Genomic DNA, 25,135 nt, shown 5'->3' with positions numbered 1-25,135 from the left:
GGGCCTGGCCTTTTAACGGACAGGCGTGGGCTTGATGTCCGGCTCCCCAGCAGTAAAGGCAAAGGCCCAGGGACCTCCGCCTCTCCTTCTCCTCCCGGGAAAGCCGAGCTCGCCCTACCTGCATGGGCTCGTGATCGTAGACGGGGCTGGCCACGTCCCCGCCGCTGAACCGCACGTCTGCCGGTCCCCTGGATGGGGTGTTGAGTAGCCCCCTCCTCTCCATCCGTGCCAGACGTGCGTCTACCCGAAGGGCCAGCTCAATAAGTCCATCGAACGACGGGGGAAGGTCCAGGGCGTAGATCTCCCTCTGGATGCGGTCAGCCAGCCCATGCAGGAACATGTCCCACTGCGCCTCCTCGTTCCAATGGCACTCCGCAACCAGGGTCCGGAACTCGATGGAATAGTCCGAGACGGATCTCTCGTGCTGGCGTAACTCCGCCAGCCTCCTGGCCGCCTCCCGTCCTGCGGCGGCCCGATCAAAGACCTGTCTCATCTCGGCGGAGAGCGCCTGGAACGAGGCGGGTCAGATCGTTCTGTGACGCTAACAATGGAGGACAGGAGGCAGATGCAAGTAAAGGAAGTTTATTGACAGGAGTAGTGATGGATGAATGCTGGTGAGTGACGCAGGAACCACGATGGCAGCACAGACAGGTGGGTAGGTGATTTGAGTGCGTTGGTAGCGATGGCGGTGATGGTAGATCGGTGATCGGCGGTGATAATCCGTGAATGACTGTGAATATCCAATGAAGACTGAAGCAGGACACTGAGCAAAGACAGGAACACAGGAGCACGAACAGACATCGACACGAAGACCTCAAACAACGATCTGACAAACAGGAGACGAAAGACAGGGCGTTAAATAGGCGGTTGGAATGAGATGCACCTGCCGCTGATCAGGCGATCAGTGGCAACACCCACATGAACCAATCAACATGACATAACATGACTACAGCTGGAGACGGTGCATTCACGAACCGTGACAATAACCAGCTCTCAAACATTAATCTGCACTAAAATCCTATTCACGACATTGTCTAATGAAATCAAATACTGCAAATATACTTGCTAGTAAAATAGAGTTAGAAGCAACAGAATATCTTTTTTTTTTTTTTTACTGAAAGTGCTGTTCCTCTCTGTACTCGCTGAACACAGCAGATGCAGAGAGAGAGGCTCGCGCTGGGAAAGAGAGACCTTGCGCTCGTGCGGCAGCACCAGAGAGTCTCAGAGACTAAATAATGAAATAAATAAAGTCACCACATTGGCAACTCCACTGCCCAGCGGACTATTGATGTGTCCTTCTTGAACGATTTGTTCATTTTGAACGAATCTTTAATATTACTCTGGAAGAACGAGTCGTCTCGGGGAGTGATTTCATTCAGTCGCGCATGCGCAATATTCTATTGAGAGTGAGGAGTCACGTGTCGATTTGGGCGGGTTCTGAGCCGGTCGGCCATGATGGTAGGACACGCTATCGGTTGCCAGGGGCAATGCCTTCACAACTTCACAGAGGCGCGACTAAACATTCCAGAGCTCTTCAATTTTTGCGCATTTATTATGTCGGTGGAACAGAGACGGATTTACGAATACGAGAAAGAAATGAAGAAAGTAAAGCAATGCAAAGGGATAAGGCGAAAGAAAGGGGACCTTACAGGAACAAGCTCACACCAAAGTGCAAAACAGCGGTGTTTGGAGAAGCTCTCAGGCATCCAAAATATCGACCCATACGAGCTCTGTGCAGCGGCACAGAGACCTGGACCATTTACCTCCGTGCACACATATGGACATTGTGAATTATCTTTTTTACGATGTAAGTCACCTTGCATTCACACTGTTAATGGCTTTAATCTAACCAGGACATTTACATCTCGCAATCACACATTTAACTACCCTAGCCAACCCAGAACTGGTTTGTCCACTTTGCAGCCCCCAACACAAAAACCTGGTACAATATGTGTCCTTGGGCTAAAATCAAATTATAACTGAACATACACAGCTTTAGCCTACATCAAAACATGTTGGAAAAGTTTGTGTACATTGAACATCTCGTTACAATCTAGTGTTTACGAAACAGTCCCAGTTATTTAAGTTACTTTGTCATTTTGGTCAAGAAGTGTCTGCTAAATGCAATATGTAATTAATTACTGTACAACACGCTAAAACGCATGTGAATAAACTTACTTTGGCCAGTACAACACTGTTTTCACCTGGAGGCTTGTAGATGGACCCAGCCACAGCAGAAAGCCTCATAACTTTCCAAAGACTTGTGGTTTTAAACTCCTGCATTGTGCAGTAACTTACACCAAAAACAAGACAATTCACAATGTCCATATATGTGCATTGAGGTAAATGGTTCAGGTCTCTGTGCCGCTGCAGGGAGCTCGATTGGGTCGATATTTTGGATGCCTGAGAGCTTCTCCAAATACCGCTGTTTTGCGCCTGGTGTAACCTAAAAAAACTGTATTCCATTGTTCCTATGTTTCCCATATATATCGTGTGAGGTATTGGAGCAGTTTTTTTAACGCAGCAGTGACTTCCAGGCATGGTAAAACAGTGCGGAATTGCAAAAACCTCCTCTACTACCGAGTTAACAACACATGTAAACAATCATGTTTTGCCGCTGGTGTCCTGCCAACATATCGGAGACTGTGATATCGAGGGGAGGGGCTCTGTACTATGACGACAACTCCTCACTCTCAATAGGTTCTGTTCCGTTTTTTCAGTAGTCAGTAGTAATTCACCTGTGTCAATCAATGCCGTCTTGAACCCATAGACAGTGAAAGAAATGGACGGAGAAAAATGAAGTCAATTAGAAGCACGCACTTCCTGGGGGTCGAGCATACTGCAGAGACTCAAACTGAGCTTGATGACGTAGAGGTCACGTGAGCAACCTGTCTGACAATTGTAAGTCTTCTAATCGCTGTGCCAAGAGAAATCTGAATCACCCACCGAATCTTGCAAAGGCGGTGAGCGTGAACAGGAGCAAATTTTGGTAAGTATTCTGATTAATTATCTCCCATGACTTTATGCCTCCACATCCACCCGATTTTCTCAATAGACAGTAAAAGATTGCCTGCGAGCTTCTCCTCCTGTCCATACGGTAATTTCTCTACTGTGTACAACAGAGAGTCGCAGGTTATGATGCAATCATTAGCCTGTTTATTTACAAAAACTGCTTCTACCATAACGTAAGATACTAGGTAATGGAGCCTTTTATACATTTTCGTGTTTCTTTATAAATAATTAATGGACAAATTGAGTCTTTAAATGTAAAGACTCAATTTAAACATTAATTAAAATGTAAAGTTATAAGCTGTCAAAAAAAAAAAAAAAGAGAATTTATTAGTTCATAGTTCGGGTCAATCTGGTTTTTGACTCATTCCTTAATCACGTGACAGCCCCATACGCTACCCAATGCAGTCTGAGCCGGAAAGAGAATTGATTAGTTTATAGTTCGGGTCTATCGGGTTTTTGACTCGTTCATTAATCACGTGACAGACCCATACGCTAAACCCAATGCAATCTGAGCCGGAAAGAGAATTGATTAGTTCATCTCATGAGTCTTCTGGTCGAGTCGTTCCTTAATCACGTGACAGACCCATACGCTAAAACCATAGACAGTAAAAGAATGCAGTATTGAGCCGAAAAGAGAATTGATTAGTTAATCTCATGAGTCTTCTGGTCGATTCGTTCCTAAATCAAGTGACAGACGCATACACTAAAACCATAGACAGTAAAAGAATGCAGTATTGAGCCGAAAAGAGAATTGATTAGTTCATCTTTCGGGTCTTCGGGTTGTTCGTTCTTTTGTCACGTGACGTGACAACATTGGCTAGAGTAATTCGTTAATTTACAACCTTCCTTACAAATGGGTGCATAGTACTTATTATAATTTTTTAAACATTATAATATTTATAATTGAACATTCTTCAAATGTTGTCCATATGATGGCGAAATCACTTTGATGAAGAGATGTTTTTTCTATGTTTTCTTTTCTTTCTTTTTTTCAGTGGATTCTGATCTTCAAAAATGACCTTGTTGTATGATTAATGTCTTTTGAGTTCACCCTTCAGATTAGACTATAGAACTGTAGTGTTACTTGTTTAGGATTCAAAATGATATTTGCTTTTAATTTATGTCATTATGTCCTTTTTGGAGCAATCTTCTTGTACGTACATTTATTAGACCAAAATGTCAAGTTTGCCTAGGAAAAGCAATTATTATACCAGCAAACTCAAAATTGGATTAAAAATGAACAAACTAATCTATAAATACTTTGTATTGTAGGCTTGTATTATTATATAGCCTAGTGTTTATTTACTGATAGACAGTCAAAAAGACAAATTAATCAATATTTTATTTATAACAGGGTTTTATTTATAAAATAATAACACACCACAGATCCTGAAGAAACGGTAACAAAAACACAGTGACAGAAATGTCAGAAATAGCGTATGGGGCTGTCACGTGATTAAGGAACGACTCGACCCGAAAGACTCATGAGATGAACTAATCAATTCTCTTTCCGGCTCAGACTGCATGGTTTAGCGTATGGGTCTGTCACGTGATTGAGGAATGACTTGAACCCGAAGACTTGTCAGACAAGAGATGAGGTGAGCTAATCACAGGCTGAAGACCCAGGTAAACAATGAGTTAATCTTTCCTGTATCTTATAGCATTTTAGTTTTGTATTGTTTGTAGTGTGATCAATGTTTGCGTAAGTACTAGATGTGTTGGGGAAGTAACACGTAACATTTTAATTACATTTTGCTAAAATGAACGAAATGACTCGAAAAAAGATTCGTTCATTTTGCTGAACGTGACTCAAAAGTCCGAGTCGGTAAAATGATCCGAACTTCCCATCCCTACAGCGGACCGACTTCAACCGTCTCGTAAGTGTTGATAGGCTATTACTCGTGAGGTGTAACCAATCAGCACCGTGGGCAGGACATTGAGCAAGACTGAGGAGTAGTGAGTACAGAGAGGCTGAGCGGCAGCTATATCAGAGCCAGCCAAAGTAGCGCATTATAAAATAAAATTGACTTTAATCAAACCATGGATCCGTGATAAGTTTTGTGATCCGTCTCGCCACAAGTGTAGTTGCAATGATCACTTTGAGAGGGGGATAAATTTATAAAAATAATTAAGCAGAGGCAGGGATACATTGACCAGAAAGGGGGAAATCCCATGCACCCCCCCCCCCCCCCCCCGACAAATCGCACTCTGTGTGTGTGTGTAATTTAACATTGAAGTCTTCACTTCTTCCAGAAAACAGTTTAATTAGATAAGCAACATTTAGTCAATGTGGAGAACAGGTCTGAGCGCTGAGGTCATACATATCCTATTCATCATGGCTTTAGCATTTCCCTTTCACACACCAAAGCCTAAGCTCCCTTTACAGAAACCCCCCAGACCCTCTCTGCTTTACATCTGCATTTCTCACTATGCTTCTCAAACCATGGAAAACTGTTGCTTGATTTGTATAAAAAGCTTAAAGTTCCTTCAAAAAGTAGAGAAATTACATTTTGTGAACACTGAACAAGTATTTGACAAGAGGACGACAGTTTTTGAATAGATCTTGTTAGTTTAGTGAAGAAAATGAACCTGGGCCAAGCACAGGCAGTTTTGAGAGAAACTATAAACATGTGTCTCTTCAAAATTTTGCAATGGTTTCACTAACCAATGGTGCTTTTTAGTGGAGGAGGAGGAGAAGGAAAGCAATACATGATCCCAGGATTAGAAATGGAGGCTTAGATCCATAAACACGAGCAATTAAATGTGTAATTTCTGAATATGCCAAGTAACACATTCTTTCTCATCAATGGCAAGTAATTGAGGGAGTATGTGAAGAATAAAGAAGCAATGCAAATGTCTGTTATTTTATAAGCAATAAACAATAGTAAGTCATTTATTGTTCCAAGCCCTTAATCCTGAATTGAGGGAACATAACATGGAAAGCTGCAAGTAGCAACACACATACTAACAACGGGCCAAAAAATTATGCTATGCCTTGCTGTCGTTACTCAGCTAACAGCTATTTAAAAGGAAAAATTGCTTGGAGCTATCTTTTTATCCACGTTCTGCCATCATCAGCCACATACATAATAATATAGACACATTTTTGAATGAATCAACTTTTTCTGCAGAGACATGCAAAATGTTTAAGCATGCAATTATCAATTTCCAGCGCTGTAATAAAAAAGCAGTCCAAATATCAAAGTGTGACATCAGATAGCTTGACTTCACTGACATTTTGTACAATAAAATGCCAGTGTTCATCCAGGAAAGTTTACATAAGGCTATCATAGTTTTTTTTTTGTGCTTTTTAACTTTCAGCAGCATTGAAGTTATCAATCACATCCCTGCAATGGGACAGGCAACAGACCATCTACACTAACCACACATTCCTGTAATAGAGGGTGGTGGGGGGAGGGTAAGTGGTGTGACTACTGTTGGAAGTGGACATATATATATATATATTTTTTTTTTTTTTTTTTTTGATCATTTCTCCATAATGTGAACCTGAAATCTGAATCTCACCAGTCAAGCCAATTACGCTTTCATCATTTACTCAAGTATCATAATATAGTTTTACAAAAATTGGAGCCTAGGAATTTTTCAAAAATAAATAAACTTATATAAAATAAAAGATAAATGAATTATTAAAAATAAACTTCTAAAACATTTTGTCTCATGTATGACATATGACATTTATACACATAAAACATGAATAAAGCATACACATCATATATAAATTATTCCATAAAATTATTTTATCATTTGAAATTCCTTAGTCTATTAAAAGATTACATACAATTATATTAGTAAATAAAGTGAAATAATTAAATATCTTCAAGACAACAGACAGCTTTTAAATAAAGCATTGGATTGGTGACTTTTTTGGTTAAACCACATGGAAATGCCATAAATTACCTATCTTCAGAAAATGTGGTTTATGCTTTGAGGCTGACCTGTTAGTCATAACTCTTGTGAGTTTTTAAGTGTGTGACATTATTTTGTCTACCCTGAAAAGGGTGGATACTTCCAAAACCACCTGTGTGCACCTAAATTATTGATTGAGATAAAATCTGTAGGAATGCAAGAGAGAGGAAAAAATTAGAATCAGAATATTGTTCGAGTATTCCATATCCCAGAGAGTATTTCTATACTGAAACCATTTTGAAGCATCACCCCTGACCTCAGCCCTCTCCTGTTTTACGATGCTCTGGAAAATCAGGCTTTCAATGGCGGCCCCCTTTTGGAGCCTCCTAGCCAAACTGTCTGGAAAGTAAACAAATGTTTCAGCCCCACATTCAAGTAGACGACCACCATCCTCCCCCCAAGATATCCCAGCAGTGAGTCATCCAGAATATCCAGCCATCTTGCATTTGCTAACATTTTCCAGTAGGTGCAAATCATTTCCCCCGACTAAGAAAAAAAAAACTATTTAATTTGTGGTTCCTGAGTTAGAAGCACAAACCTCAAAAGAGTCCTCCCACTATTTTCCTGGGTCTACAACAAAAAGTAGGGGTACCTTAAGATTTCTCTCTTTCAATTGATTACATTTTTAATTGTTATTGACTTAATCCAACAACAGCCTGTAGCTCAGACTTTAGCTTATCTTTAACATTGTAGGCAACTTTTGTCAGAGATCTACTTAAGTCCAACATGTTTTAGCGCAGTGGTTATTTGTTTTGGAGGAGGTCTTCACTAAAACATGGCTGAAGGGCAAAAGCAGATGGAGGCAATACTCTAGCAGGATGGCCAAGACTGATACAACTTTGTGTTAGTCAGGCATATCATGCTTAAATAAAGACATTTTACTTTATTTTGAGGCTGTAGGCCTGTGTGTAATACAGGGTCATCTCAATACATTAGAATGTTGTGGAAAAGTTCATTTCAGTAATTCAACTTGAGTATTAAATAAATTAAATTCACACAGACTGAAGTTGTTTAAGTAATTGTGATGTAAGCAATTCACTATCTCAACAAATTAGAATACTTCATAAGACCAAAAAAAAAAAAAAATAGTGAATTGCTGGCCTTCTGGAAAGTATGTTCATTTACTGTACTGCTGATGTGGTATTGAAGCCCAGGTTTCTTTGACAGTGGCCTGCAGCACATCTGTATTTTTTTTATCTCGTTTATCTCCCTAGATTCTCTGTGGGGTTCAGGTCTGGTGAGTTTGCTGGTCAGTCAAGCACACCAACACCAATATATAAAATTGGTGAAAATATTTGGAGAAAATTAGCATTACATCACTTGCTCAGCAATAGATCATCTGCAGTGAATGTGTGCCATCTAAACAGCTGATAAAAACGTCACCCAACCAATAAGGAATTCACACGACTCCAGTCAATCAATAAACATCTTGTGAAGTGAAAAGCTGTCTGTAAGAAAAAAAAAATCCTTAAGGTGTAAAAGTGATATAGTGTATGCTGAATTTGGAGCACTATTGGTATAAACCACGTATTCACTTTTGTTTTGCCAAAAAAAAAAAAAAAAAGTGCATTTTGGGGTTATTCTGAAAATATACCCTTTTCATATTAATCATTTTGTTATTTTTCTTGATAAAATGTACATTCATGAATGCTTTTATTATTTCAAGGATATGATTTGAATCATTTAAAGAATTTAAAAAAATCAGTTTCTTGTTCTTTATGGTATAATACTTTGTTTGCTCTATTTGTTGTAAATTGTTTTCTAAGCATTAAAAAATGCATCTAACACCAGTTTAGAGGTCAGAGTTATTGTTTATATGCAGCTGCTATATTTTCTAGAAATGCTAGAAATAAAACCTCTGGTTCAAAGGAAGAAATTGAATTGATTCTTGACAAGAAACTGAAGAATACTTTTGACGTTAAAGACCTCTCTTTAGATATGGAAAAGTTTTCACATGTTAATGCAGGGAAAATACAGACAACCATATATATTGTAACAGCAACTTCCTCAACCACATCTGGAAACAAACTCTCCCAGGAGATCTGGCAGACTGCAGATCAAAGTTATCAGTTAGTTAGTAATCAGTTAATAAGTAATTAATAAGGAGACCAAGGTCATGAAATTGGTCATCTCATGACCGGTTCAAACATTTTATGCACTTAACAAATCTACAATTTAATTTCCCCCTTTTTTGTCTTTAAAAACATGTCTGGTAAACATGTGTACATTGAATGGATAGTCTGCATGCTCTAGATTTTCATTGCTTATTTGTGCTTTGATTGAATGCAGACAAATCTAGTAAAGATGGTTTTAGCAGGAAAATATGTCTCAAGGTTTCACATTGGAGGGATCATCACAGCTTTCCCTTGCAATCTACAAAATGTGCAGAAATAGTTAGTGCCTGCTAACAGAACATGTGGGAGGTTTCAAGCAGGAAGAAGTCTTTGTTCAACTTACATTTGAGATGCAGAGATCCTCTGACAATAGTATATTCCCCCTGCTAGGTTAAAAACATTTGGTACAAATCAGAAAATCATATCATTTCAAAGAAAGAGATAAAACCAGAATAAGCATTAAGGTTAGGGATTTGTACAGTCCTTAAATGTGAGTCATTTATGTTTGTAAGTTATGAAAGTAAAAATAACAAACAACAAATTATCTACATAACATGGTAAAATGATTAAGAGTGTTCCTTTTTCTTTGGATTATTTGTCATAATTAAATTCTTTATTAAGTACATAAATACACAAGAGAACAGTTTGAAAGAAGAGGGTTAAAATACAAACAAAATGCAGGATTTGGGAAATACTGTAATGCAGCATTCTACGAAATCAACTTCATTTTATATTGGAGTAAGCACTTGCTGGTAATTTAGTTTGTAGCTGTGTTTGGCAGCTGTTTCCTTGGAGATCTAAACCGTACTAATTATTTCCATTCTCTGTGAGCCTTTGCAGCGGGTCAAAAGTTACCTTGATTAAAGTTGATCAAACAGCACCACCAGCATGTCTCTGCAAGGTTTTGTGCATTTACATTTTTAGCAGACATTCAACATACAAAATGCACTAAACCACGATTTATAATGTACTGTTAAAGATCCAATACAAAGTCAAGATAATGAGCAGACCGTAGATGAGGGGATCTTTTGAGGTCACTGTGAGGTTGAAGAGGCTTGTCTTAAAGTTTTGGACAACAATAATGTCACTAGATTAACAACAGTTTGAAAAATATTTTTTTAAATATACGTTATTAACAGTGCTTCAATTTATTTTTAAGCTTCTTTAAAACTTTGAACCAGTATTCCTTGCAGCACATCATTATAAGCCTAAGAACATAATGGAAACCATTGGTCTAGTTTAGTATAATCTATATATATATATATATATATATATATATATATATATATATATATATATATATATATATATATATATATATATATATATATATATATATATATATATATATATATATATATATATATATTTATGATCTATCCATACATTTTGTTTTCCTTTAAACTGTGTACAGTGTCAATTTTGTGGAAAATTTTAATTGCTGAAAGTGAAAGTGCACATAAAATTAGTTTTGTTCCTGGAGAACAAACATTTGTGTATTCTATTTTAAAACAACATGCTGAAAAGGTGATTTTTCTTTCTTCTTCTATCATTACTTTGGACTACCGCCAAAGCATTGAATTTTAGAACAAAACACCAGTATTACATTCCGTGTTTCTATGTTCTATCTATTTACTTGGGGAAAGTGAACACAAAAAACAAGCCAGTACAAGTCAGTATCTGGCCGTTCTCCAGACGAGACATTCCTTTGAATAAGTCAGTCATTGTATTTGAGTGGGTGGTGCAATAAAGGGTTCAGCATTTGTCACCATTTTCAATGCATTTCATCACAGTCAGTAAAGCATGAATCTCCTGCTAAGGAACGCAAGATAAATCTAGTTTTTTAATAGATATTTAATACATTTTAGTTTTCACTGTTTCACATTTCAATAGCAATATGAAAACATTTGAAAACACTTACTTTGGTCACCCAGAACTGCCCCTTTGGATTGGATTGTAAGCATTTCAAATCTGTTGCCAATAGTGCTTATCATATTGCACATTACTATATTTAATTCACATTACAAAGCAGTTTTCAGTTTGCACACTTAATTTTTGGGGTATTGTGGAAATTTAAAGGAATGTTAGCCTGATTTGGCTGTTGCCAACAGAATGGTGGGTCCATTAAAACTCATTCTGTCATCTGTCTTTTTTTCTCAGTTTATTATTTCATCATGTAGGAGTAGACATTTCCCATGGTATCAAGTGCAGATAATTGTTGCTTTCTGACAAACCATGAAGTTCATGAATCATGAAGTTTAAATCAATCAAAGAGAAATTAAACAGACTTCAATATAAACAACATTCACATTATACATAAAAGAAACAAGCAAAGGAAAGGCTCCTCAAACATAAACACATTGAACCGAAGGCTTGAGAAGGCTAAGTAAGAAGCTACAGGTTTTCTTAAATTGTGAGACTTTTTGCCGAGATCTCGCAAGAGGCATTTTAAATATTATTAATAATTAGATATTACATAAAATTTGGTAGTAAAACAAAGAGTTGCACGTTTTATTAGTGCAAATGAGTAGTGGTGATAATTATTTTGTAAGATATTTGCAACTTTTTTATCATTTAATTAGAAGCAACACAAAATTAAATTGTGTTAACTGTTATAGGGACTACTGAACAGACATTTAAAAGATGATATTAAAATGCAAAGTATTGAAAATAAAAATAAAACCCTCTAAACACTTGCATTTTTACAACACAATAAATGTGTCCCATCAATTAATGAAAAGTTCTACAGACACTTGGACCAAATACAGGAAATACGTCATATAAGTAGTCAAGAGGTCAAGTGTTAAGACCACAAGTGTGAGGTCTCTTATTCAAAAGTCAGTAGTCTCTAATGCTCACCAAAGCTGCATTTATTTGACCACAAATACTGTGTTCCTGTGTTAGCGCCATTAGTTCAGCAGTCATTACTCCAGTCTTTGGTGTCAGAAATCATTTGAACATAGTGATTTGGTGCTCAAGAAAAAAAGAAAAAAAAAAGTATACATATATTTATTAAAAATTAAATATATATATTAATGTTATAAATGTGACAAACTGTTGTGATGCTTAATATTACTTGAACTTTATTTTCCACAAGGGGAAAATAATATTTTCCACAGCACTGCACTTGCTTGACACACACAACATAACACATAATACCAAAAAAAACGACAACAACAACAAAAAACTGTCTGTTGCTAATATATGTGAAGGCTGAAGGAATCCGGCTTCTTCCAAAACGGGCCCTCCTGCACCTCATAGCCCTATACCTACGCCCTGAGGGCAGTATTATTGTAATGTTGTATGTAGATTTTTTTTCAGAATTTTTTTGATGAATAGAAATTCTATTTATTTTATAAAATATTTTTGTAACAAAATAAAAGTCATTACTGTCATTTTTGATTAATTGAGTGCATAATTGCTGAATAAAATATTACATCAAAAAAACATGCTGACCCAAAATTTTTGAACAGCGGTGTATATATTTGTGATGAATTAATGACACTGTGTTTGAAGAACTCGCAGGCCACACAGACGACAACCACACTTGCTGTACAATTTACAGACACACATTCCAAAGCAGCAGACTTCTGGCGTGTTTGACTAAACTGAGCAGATTTCTTCCAAGTCAGTGGACCGGATATGAGCACAAGCAAGCAAGGAAAGCACAATAACTCATTGAAATGTCTGTCCCTACAGCTTTTACCTTCCTCTGGGCTACATTTTCTTATTACCCATACTTGGTAGCCTATTGTGACAGTGTGGGGAAAAGGCCTCCCATTCCTGTTTTTGGTGTGATATTACTACTGCTTGTAAGCGATGTTACATTGGTTTGGAAAGGCTATTGGCCACTCCATTGGGCTGGGCTACTTGAGGAGAGCTGTCCTGTGACTCAGACACCCCCCCACCCCCACATCTGCTCCTCTGTGCCGTACAAGCATTGGAGATGGAGAGTAAATCAAGTTCCTAAAGAACATGGCTCACAGCTGCTTCCTCCCCTTTCCCTCAGAAGTTTTTAAGAGACTGAAGAGGATTCAAATACTACATTAGTCAAGCATTATTTTGAATACTTTAAGTCTTCTAGTTCACCTTATGCAAGATATTCTCATATTTAGAGAATCATAGCGGGCTTTACTCCCAAAAGGTGGAAAATATTTACATATGAACAGCATTTGCATTACAACTAGTAAATCTTTCAAGTTGGATTTCCATTAACTTGACATTTATAATTAGTTAGCTAATGAATATGCTAGTTAACTTGAAGCTTAGTTTGGCAATGAGTTCAAATTAGTCATAGCAAGACTAATTCAAATACAACTTCAACTGTGTCCCAGTACTGTGCTGTCTGCCAAAATGACTCCGATGAGACGAGGGAGTGAAAATTAGAAGCTAATCAGTAGCGAAAACATTAGCTTTTTCATAAAATGTATTTGCGCAAATTAATTTCTGCATTTTTGACAACTTGAAATAATATTATTTGTATAGTGAGAAATAGCTATCATGATAGTTGTAAGCAATTTCAGCTGTTTTGATAACTTTTTCTAGAATTCTACCCCAATCCTACATGCCCCCTCACTAAAATCCTGCCCTCCAAAAACATTTCAGTCAATCTGACGTCAGTAAATCTGAACCCGTAAAAAGTAGGGAATTTTCTGATTCCGCTTACCTGACCCTTAACCGTTCATTGTTAATTGTGGTACAGTAGTAAATATATTCATTCATACTTTAACTTACATTTACTGTTGCTCCAGACATTGTGAGATAATTTAATCAAATACCCCCGATAACCTTAATATGTTACCTTACTATGCTACAAATGACAGTTTTCTTCTACTTTATAGTACTGTATACAATTTTATTGAATTTGAAATCAAATAAAAATCCTTTTTTTTTTCTTGCAATAATTCGGAACAGAGCAAAACCTGACCCCATACAGACAAATAAAGCATTCAGCCAAACCACATGCAAGGTCTTGGTCATTTTTACATAAATGTTTGTGAATTCATAGTAACATACCCATGTATGGAGCATGTGAAATACGCTTAATAAAATGTGGATCTGGACAAGTCAGTAGAACTGTAGAAGATTTCTGACCAACCAATGGAATGTTTAGCTGATCCTACAGTCTAGTTTTTATCACTGAAACAATGAAAAACAGACAACAATGACTCCTTCAGATCACCAGAAATTACTTAAACTAAAGTTTACGTTTCACCATTTTCTTTCCTTCTTGTTTTCCTACTAGGGGTTTAAATCTGTCATCTGCAACAAAAGACAAATATAGATATAAACTCTTTTCTTGTTCCCTTGTTAAAAAGGAGCCTATGAGCAAAAGCTATAAAGTCAGTGCAGTTAAGACTGTCATAAAGCCATTTTACTGACCTTCCTAGCAGCTATACTAAGCCAGTCAGATTGTATCGGTGAATGTAAAAAAACAAAACAACAAAAAACAAAAACAAAAAAAAAGAATTACTGTTATAATATACAATATTATCAAAGAACAAACTATCTTTAAAGAATAGTCACGAAGAACATGCAGTGTAATTCAAAAGAGCCAAAGTTGATGCTTATGAGAGAGCACTGACAAAAGGGGGAGGAAAATTAGGGTTGGCAGCATTCTTTTTACTTAAGGCTGTTAAAAAAGAGGCAGCAAAGAGTGGGGCTGGGTCTGATTGCTGCTCTGAGCAGGAAAAACCTCAGTCTGTCTTCATGGTGCAGCAATAACCTGGACTCTTTTTTCCTTCCTCTTCCCGGTTACTTTGCACACAACAACAGCTAATGTCTTTGATATGGGCATGATGGTATTTCAGCCTTATAGGACTGTCCTGTTTCTGGCTTTATCTGTGGCTTTTTTACAATTTGTGAAATGCCAAGACGACAGTGGTAAGTTGCTGTTTATTCAAGAAGCTATTGCTGATTCCAAAGCTGAGGCTTTTTTGATTTTTGATTTTATGATTATTATTGCATTGTTAATTTTTTTTAACAAAAATATTTAATTAGGTATGTAAATATATACAGTACAGACCAAAAGTTTGGAAACATTACTAAGTTTCTTCTGCTCATCAAGCCTGCATTTATTTGATCAAAAATACAGAAAAAAAATGTAATATTGTGATATATTATTACAATTTAAAATAATTGTTTTTAAATGTATTATACTTTAAATTATCATTTATTTCAAGAAACTTCTTTCAAAAACATAAAAAATAGTAATGTTTCCAAACTTTTGGTCTGTACTGTATCTAAAGATGACTTGTACACATATATATCTAAATAAGTCTCGAATATAAAGTTGCTTAAATGCAAAGTTAATTGTTTAAAAATTTGAGCTTAATTGGTCTTTAATTTTAAAGGATGTTGCACAAATCTTCATTAAATTTGGTTGTACTTTTGACCAGAAATCATCTCTAGTTATGTCATAAGTTGGAGATTTGGCTGTACTATTGTCTAGCAAGTATCAGTAGTTATGCCATGTGATAAGCATGCAGTACCATGAATAACGGTGATGTCACTTGAAGGTTTGTGACATATGATGGGCAAAGGGCACAGTTTACGCTTAACTCTTCAACATGCACCATTAGATTTATTGTCTACCCACATCATTATCCTCCTCTCACATCTGCTGAATCGATGTCAACTCTAGCACTACGCTCACATGACTCTAAAAGAACACATCTTGCATCTTAACGCAGAGCAGATGTATGAGGATATTAAGAGGGAGGCACTGACTCTGAACATGCAGGGAAAGGGGGGAAAAAAAGAAAGAAAAAACACCCAGCCGAGAAAACACCTGAGTTTTATTACCTCAGTCGTTTCAAACATGTGACGTATAGTTTTCCCTAAATGATGTCACCAGACAAAAAATGTTTTTTCTCAGGTTCTGTTGTTCTTGAATGTTAAGCAGATTTCAATATATGCATATCTGAACAAAATGTTTTAGATGTGGCTCTTAGATTCAAAGCCTACTGTTAGGGTCTTACAGACAGTGTGCCACCTTGTGGTAAATGATCATTACATCTGGAGAAAAAAAAAACTATTGTAGCATCTTTCTATTGTAGCATCTTTCTTTCTTAAGTCATAACTAATCTCATTAATATGTTAATCAATACATTGTAAGTATAATTAATGCATGTTTTGCAGAAAAATATAACTGAAGTCCAAGTTGTTCTGTTCTTCGTTAGCGCCATGTGACAAATCTTTTCTACTGAGCATTATCACATGGAACAGTTTAAACACCCTTAAACTTTTGGATAATGTGTAATTTTACGTAAACTAGGTTAAACAAATCGACACAAATTACTTCTCACAGTAACATGAGAAACACAGTAATTTTTTCTGGCCCAAACAGAAGATCGTTTTTCAAGTATTATACCTTTAATTAAAAATTTTTATTACAAGGTTGTGTAGCCTCTGTACTCTTCTTTTTTTTAATGAAATGGTGTTTTTTTTTCAGTTCCAGTTATTGTTGCCAAATAATGTATATTACAGCAAATACGGGTTTTTGACTTTACAGCTAAATATCCAAATATGTGCATTTGACCAAAACCACAGCTTATGTGCTGATGGAAAACATGTGCTGCATTTTTGAGCTATGACTCGATTACATGCCTCTTTGGCCTTGAAAGAAGGAGAGAAAGAGAAAACGAGAAAGGAGGACAAGGAGAGAGAGAATCCTATTCTTCCTATGACATCAACCTTTAACTCTATAACCTTTACTGTACACTCCATAGAATCTTTGACTATGGAATAAACAATTGAGAAGATGCCTTTTTAATGTTGAGTGTGCTCTTGAGCCCGCTCCATGGGAACTACTTATAAAGTAAATTATGGCAGTCAGCAAATGCAAGCCCGGGGATCACTTCCAGATGTTAAACTGGTTGCTTTGGCAGTATTTGTAAAATATTAAAACAAATGTTGGCTAAAACGTGGTTGTGTAGGAAGTCATGTAGCTGATGTAAAGAACACTGTGTCTGAACAGCAAAGGCTGGAAGACAATTGTGTTTGGAAAATGAGAGTACTGTAAATGCATCATAGACATTTTATCACTCTACAGTTTAGCAAACTTCTATTGTATTGTTTGTCATGTGCAAACTTAAAAAACTTCCATTAAAAGCAAGCTTTCACCCTCATGTAAAGCAGATGTAGTGAAAAACATTCAAATATTCTTTTGGCAGTCTTACAGGATCAGGAAGTAAGGAGGGTGTAAGATATGCCAAACATGACGTGTTGAGAATGCAGAGGTTGGCCGATGGACAAAATGACGAGAATTCCCCTTGAGATCCCCACAAGCTTTTTAGTTTTACACAGCTGTTCCTATTGGTCTGGAGATCATCTGGATTTGGCACATATACAATTTCAGTCAATTTCAATCTGTTTGTCTGTTGGTGCTACACTGATCCCAAGAGAATGTCTTGATGGATTAAAGAAGCTTAGTTTTGCATGAATTGACCCATTTAGAGCAGTGTCAATACCCCCAAAAAATTTACATTGTGTCATCATTTACTCACACTCTTGTCATTCCAAACATTTATTACTTTCTTGTTTCTGTGGAACACAAAATAAGAAATTCTGAATTATGCACAAGTTGTCAACAAATCATTCAGACGGGTTTTGTGAACAGAATCAAAATATCAGTTTTGTGAATAAAGAGCTCAAAAGAATGATTTGGTACAAATTAGACATTGCAACTATTCTATTGGAATAATTAAAATTTTACATGACTTTAGAAGTCTTGTTGTCATACTGACTACTTTTATGATGTCAGAGTTTTCCCACCTCTCATTCACTTTCCCTACTCTATATGGCCAGAATATTCTCCAAAAAATTTTTTTTTTTTTTTTTAACCATACCACATACCCAGCCTTATTTTTTTATTAGCTCATCTGTCAATTACCTCCCAAGCAAAAGTCAGAAACAGATATCTGGAAAAAGGTAACCAATTTTCCCCGACAACAACCAGTATTGGCCCAAATTCGGGCCACATCTGGCCTGCATGGATTTCACACGGGCCAGATTTGGGCAGGATCTGGGCCAACACTATGTTGGTGTCTGGGTTTCCACCAATATTTACAAACCTTTTTTTTCTTTTTTTGCTTTTAGAACAAGAGAAAATGGTAACACTTTAAAATAAGGTTCAATAGTTAACATTAGTTTACTACTGAAGTTAACATGAAATAAGCATGAACAATACTTCCACAGCATTAATTATCTTAGTTATTGTTAATTTTATCATTTACTAATGCATTATTAAAATCAAAAGATGTGCATGTTAACATTAGATAATGCACTGTCGATTAACATGAACTAACAATGAACAACTGTATTTACATTAACATTAACAAATATTAATAAATACTGTAATACATGTATTGTTCATAGTTTGTCCATGTTAGTTAATACATGAACTAACATTAACTAATGGAACCTTATTGTAAAGTATTACCGACAAAATAAGTCATACAGAAAAACATAGTACAAATAAACCAAGCCAAAAAAACTAAAGCACAGACAATGAGGTTAAATGTACATGTAATTATGTGAAGGGTTGGTCTAAGATTGTGTTATGTATATGTGTTGTACATCCCTATATCTTGTAAATGAAGTAGATTACTGTTCAGAAAGCATTGGAGTGGAGCGCCAAGGCACTGTATTATACCCTGTCCCTGAGAATGATATGTGTTAGTCTGTATTTCACTTTCCTCATACAGGGGAAAGTTGACTTAATGGATGTACTCCTACAAAACCTATCCCAAACCCAAAGAGATAGGAATCAATTTATTGATTATAATTTTGTAGCTACATTTGCAGGACGTCATATTATATATATAAAAAAAAAAAAAAATACCTGTATAATAGAATTTAAAAATGATCTTGCTTGCAAAATTTAATGATGATAATAATAATAATAATAACTATTAAATCAACAACAACGTATGTATATATCTATAACCTAATGTAGAGAACATCATTATATAAATATATAAATGTAATCTACATATCATAAACACATATATAGGTTCATATTTCAATTACATATATACAGTCGTGGCCAAAAGTTTTGAGAATTACATAAATATTGGAAATTGGAAAAGTTGCTGCTTAAGTTTTTATAATAGCAATTTGCATATACTCCAGAATGTTATGAAGAGTGATCAGATGAATTGCATAGTCCTTCTTTGCCATGAAAATTAACTTAATCCCAAGAAAACCTTTCCACTGCATTTCATTGCTGTCATTAAAGGACCCGCTGAGATCATTTCAGTAATCGTCTTGTTAACTGTTGACGAGCACAAGATCATTATGTCAGGCTGATTGGGTTAGAATGGCAGACTTGACATGTTTAAAGGAGGGTGATGCTTGAAATCATTGTTCTTCCATTGTTAACCATGGTGACCTGCAAAGAAACGCGTGCAGCCATCAGCCATATGTGTTACATAAAAATGGCTTCACAGGCAAGGATATTGTGGCTACTAAGATTGCACCTAAATCAACAATTTATAGGATCATCAAGAACTTCAAGGAAAGAGGTTCAATTCTTGTAAAGAAGGCTTCAGGGCGTCCAAGAAAGTCCAGCAAGCACCAGGATCGTCTCCTAAAGAGGATTCAGCTGCGGGATCGGTGTGCCACCAGTGCAGAGCTTGCTCAGGAATGGCAGCAGGCAGGTGTGAGCGCATCTGCACGCACAGTGAGGCGAAGACTTTTGGAAGATGGCCTGGTGTCAAGAAGGGCAGCAAAGAAGCAACTTCTCTCCAAAAAAAAAAACATCAGGGACAGATTGATCTTCGGCATAAAGTATAGTGAATGGACTGCTGAGGACTGGGGCAAAGTCATATTTTCAGATGAAGCCCCTTTCCGATTGTTTGGGGCATCTGGAAAAAGGCTTGTCCGGGGAAGAAAAGGTGAGCGCTACCATCAGTCCTGTGTCATGCCAACAGTAAAGCATCCTGACACCATTCATGTGTGAGGTTGCTTCTCATCCAAGGGAGTGGGCTCACTCACAATTCTGCCCAAAAACACAGCCATGAATAAAGAATGGTACCAAAACACCCTCCAAAACAGCAACTTCTTCCAACAATCCAACAACAGTTTGGTGAAGAACAATGCATTTTCCAGCACGATGGAGCACCGTGCCATAAGGCAAAAGTGATAACTAAGTGGCTCGGGGACCAGAATGTTGAAATTTTGGGTCCATGGTCTGGAAACTCCCCAGATCTTAATCCCATTGAGAACTAGTGGTCAATCCTCAAGAGGCGGGTGGACAAACAAAAACCCACTAATTCTGACAAACTCCAAGAAGTGATTATGAAAGAATGGGTTGCTATCAGTCAGGATTTGGCCCAGAAGTTGATTGAGAGCATGCCCAGTCGAATTGCAGAGGTCCTGAAAAAGAAGGGCAAACACTGCAAATACTGACTCTTTGCATAAATGTAATGTAATTGTCGATAAAAGCCTTTGAAACGTATGAAGTGCTTGTAATTATATTTCAGTACATCACAGAAACAACTGAAACAAAGATCTAAAAGCAGTTTAGCAGCAAACTTTTTGAAAACTAATATTTATGTAATTCTCAAAACTTTTGACCACGACTATATACTAACAAACCTTGATTTCTCATCTGGTTAACTATAACATACAGGCATATCATTGACAAGCTTCTCATGTTTTATACTTCAGATATAACAGTATCATAATGGTGTTGTTAATACTGATACTTAATACAAAATAAAAAGTAATAAAAAGTCCTCCGTGGCTGGCCAGCTTTTTTTTGCATTTCATGAGGAATATGTGGTTTTCTGGTCTATTAGAGCTATTCTGTGTCCAGCAACCAGGCAGGATAGTTTTATTTTTTCAAGAAACCAAACTCTGTAATGAGAATGCAGTGACATGTAGACTTCAACAAAATGTTAAGATGAAATGATACAGATTTTGGATTCAGTCCAAAAGATCAATGCAAACCATTCAATATAAATATCTAACATTACTTTTAACTTTTGCAAGTGACTAATAGAACACAACCCTATTTTATCTACAGTGTGCCGGAAATGAAACAGATGTCACACAGGCTAGAAAAGGGACTTTTTACTTCTACTCATTACATTGTCACGCAAGTAGGCTATCTGTACTTTCTACTCCTTACATTTTAAAAATAGCTTCGTTACTGCTATTTCATCTCGGCTTGTTTTCATTTCGGCTTGACATCATTCCAAAAAAAAAAAAAAAAAACCTATCCAGATAAATCGCGCCATCCGGATGGAGTGAATTTGATTGTTGTTGGATGAGAAGTATAAACATATACCATTCCGAGATCCTATTGGTTTGTACGCGATCCATCGCACCTGCACATGACACAATCACATCACACTCCAGCAAGGACATAGCCAGTTTTGGGTTCGTTTATCAAAAAATATATTTCTTAAAAGTAGGGTTGGGTATGGAACCGGTATCCGATCGCCTCAGTCAGTCCGCTTAAATTTAATATGAAACCAGCGTCAGACCTACTCCCGTCTTTCACCGCGCTCTTCAATCCGCAGACCGCGGCGGAGCAGCGTGAGCTGAAACAGAGACAGAGGACACAAGGTTTGTGTTTATCGATAGATTGTTAGAATATCTGTATCTGTGCAGTTCTTTGTCATAAATACGGTTTACAAAAGGTCACGAAGAAGCAGTCGCTTTCTCATCTACTGTAAAGTTTTCGCTTGTCACCGCTCATCACACCACAGCCGTTTCCTCTAGCGAAAGTCTAGCCCTTAACACATATGAACGAACTCATACTTTAATTACACTTATTTAAATATACTTAATTTAATCATACTTACTTTATACATAAACTAGCTACTGTGCAAAAGTCTTAGGCACGTTAGTATTTTCACTTAAAAGAATGGTGTTCGGCCAGTTATTTATATATTTTGCTGTAGTGTGTCAGTAGAAAATATCAGTTTACATTTCCAAACATTCATTTTGCCATTGTCAAACTGCTTGTGCATTCAAAATCGCACTAGATTATTATAAAAATTAGTGGCAAACTGATATTTCCTACAGACACACTACAGCAAAAGATATAAATAACTGGCTTAAAACCCTTTTTTGGGGTGAAAATACTATTTTTTCTTTTCCATAAGACTTTTGCACAGTACTGTATTTTAAAAACGACATTGTTGCTACTTTATAAAGAATGAACATACAATAATTCACAGGACTGATTAAAGACAGTGACAGACAGCACTCATCTTAACTAAATAAATAGAAACATTATGTGTGGTTTTGTATTAAATAATGACCCAGATTGTGAAATAAATTTATTAGCCTTAGATTAAGGGAACCACAACATGGGAAATGAGAGCATCCAAGGTGAAAGCTATGGATTTATTTTAAATATTTGTAATGTTCTTTAAAGTTATCCATAGTTTTTTTTTTTGAGGTTCTTTTTTTTTTTTTTTTTTAAGTATCGGTTCAGGCATCGTTTAGGCGCCGGTACCATTTTAAAAGTATCGAAAAGGCACTGGACCCTACTTAAAAGTTATTATTTCTCACTACTGGCTCATTTACCAAATGGGTGCTTTCTGTTCCTCCTCCACAAATTAAGCTACTGTAGGTAGTTCGGTAGCGAGACGTTTGAATAAATTAGCGTTTGCGATTGATGACGCGATTGACAATGTTGTGATAACTAGGCTTTACCAACTTTGTAACTCGTTACCCCCCGAACACTGGACATAGCAGACGTATGTACCGAATACAAGAAGCTATCAATCAAAAAGGTATCAGGATTAGGAGTTATTTTTCATTTTTAGTTTTTGATTGATCACTTGGATTAATCATTAATTTTGACAGCACTATAATGTTTATTGTATACAGACAACCAGTAACAAGAGTAATTGTTACTAAGCCTGCACTAATGTTCTTGTCCATTCCCCTCGCAGATTCCTGCAGCTAAGCTTGGATGTACATTTACATTCCATTAAAGGTCATTGATGACATGCCTCTGAAGTTTGACTTTTTGCACCATAACAATACTTATTAGCAACTAGTCATCATATCTCTAGCTCTTTAATGTACCGTATTTTTCGGACTATAAGTCGCACCTGAGTATAAGTCGCATCAGTCCAAAAATACGTCATGATGAGGAAAAAAACATATATAAGTCGCACTGGACTATAAGTCGCATTTATTTAGAACCAAGCACCAAGAGAAAACATTACCGTCTACAGCCGCGAGAGGGCACTCTATGTGGTAGTGTAGACTACAGGAGCACTCAGCAGCATAGAGCGCCATCTCGCGGCTGTAGAAGGTAATGTTTTCTATTGGTTCATTTCTCTTGGTTCATTTCTCTCGGTTCATGTCAAATAAATTTTGATAAATAAGTCGCACCTGACTATAAGTCGCAGGAACAGCCAAACTATGAAAAAAAGTGTGACTTATAGTCCGGAAAATACGGTATTTGCATTGTACTAAAATGCGTTCATTTTCAATGGGCATGTATGCAGCTGAAATTTTTCAACATGAATATTTTAATATAACATTATAGTCATTATGGCCTTTAGAAAAATGTTTTTTTTTTTTGAGGAGGTGGGGTAGTGCACAATAGGCCCCTGTGGCACGGCCCAAGCTTTTGTTCTTAATGGCATTTTTTCCCTTACATTACTTTTACTTTTATACTTCAAGTAGTTTTTTAAACCAGTACTTTTACACTTTTACTTGAGTAAAAAGCTTGAGTTGATACTTCAACTTCTACAAAAGTCTTTTTAAACCCTAGTATCTATACTTCTACTTGAGTAATGAATGCCAATACTTTTGACACCACTGGTGTTTTCAGCTTCAGTTATTGTTTAAAACTGCGACTTGATACAACTGAGAACTCTCAACATGAGAACACACTGTTCTTTTCACCACAAGCAACTATCCTGTACTTCATGCATTCATAACTAGGACATCTGAGTCAGCCCAGTTTATATGGAAACATCTGCACAGTTTATTGAGTCATGAACACAGTAGATTAGATTATAATAGAGTGTGAGAAAGAGACTGGGATCCTGAGATGCCATGCGGCAGTCACATTTCAGTTTATAAATGCCAGAGATCTGTTAGAAAACTACATATTTACTCTTTATTTGTTTGGAATATCCATTGGTTACAAGATAATAACTGGAGTTTGAATTAGGATAGTTCTCATTATAAATATCAAGGACTAATGTCCCAAATTACTGTTATGGACTTTGGTACAGTACTTGTTCTATTACTTGCTAAGTTATTTGTAGCATGTGTGTACTTAATTATTATAAATATTAGGCCAAATTATTGGCTCATGCTATCTTTAAGTTCAAGATATGTCTGAACATTTTACATTAAAGTGGCATAAAAAAAATTTCATGTATTACATCCTGTAGTATTCTTCAGATAAACTAGCAATACACTTTATTTAATCAATAGATCAATATTGTCGAAACATATTATAAATCAAACTAAAGTAGAGAATCTGATCCAAGCACAGAACTCCACTTTGGCAGGAGTTTAAAGTTTAAAAAACACATTCACGAGAAAGACATTTTTCCACCTTGTAAGTCAGTTCTCTCACACTGGCATTTCCTCTGGAGAAAAACGCGAAGTAATGTCTAGGTCTGAGCAGTGACATTATTCCCTGCTGTCTCATAATGTTTAGAGCAAATATACCTCTCCTTACTGACTTTTATTTTAGCAAGCAAATAAGAAGGCTGTTATTATTTTTTACAAATAAATCAATTTGGAGTAGACGTCACAGTTACGTGGTGGCAGAAAAACACTGGTAACAAGTGGAGGGAAACGGGTTAAATCCAAGAAATAAAAGAAAAAATAATAATTGTGCCTTTGGATGTCAGAAAATCGGAATGCATTAACATTACATTTACATACAATGCAAATTGTTTTATTTTTTAGAATATTGTGATCAAAGACGCCATTTGAAGCTAAACACAGATGTTTAAACAGACAGACTATGGATGAAACCCAATATGATTACCCTACTTTTAAAGCATAAATGTGATTTAAACAATAGGTCAACATAATACCCCTCAACAGTTAAAGCATAAAATAAACTACTATTTAAACATACA

General features: G+C 36.4%; 1 protein-coding gene across 2 annotated transcripts in view; it reads left to right on the top strand.

The window, feature by feature from the left end:
• Positions 1 to 14,696: 14,696 nt before the first annotated feature.
• Positions 14,697 to 25,135, top strand: part of LOC132153144 (collagen alpha-2(V) chain-like) — a 33,747-nt gene continuing 23,308 nt past the window's right edge. For both annotated transcript variants that reach the window (XM_059562446.1, XM_059562445.1), the window contains exon 1: positions 14,697 to 14,936. In XM_059562446.1, coding sequence (XP_059418429.1) covers positions 14,843 to 14,936 — 94 coding nt within the window. In that variant the 5' untranslated portion in view covers positions 14,697 to 14,842. The remainder of the gene's footprint in view (positions 14,937 to 25,135) is intronic.

Source organism: Carassius carassius, chromosome 11, assembly GCF_963082965.1.
Source record: "Carassius carassius chromosome 11, fCarCar2.1, whole genome shotgun sequence".
In the NCBI taxonomy this organism is placed as follows: domain Eukaryota; kingdom Metazoa; phylum Chordata; class Actinopteri; order Cypriniformes; family Cyprinidae; genus Carassius; species Carassius carassius.
Note: the sequence above shows the minus strand (reverse complement) of the source record. Positions and strands in the feature narration are given on the sequence as shown.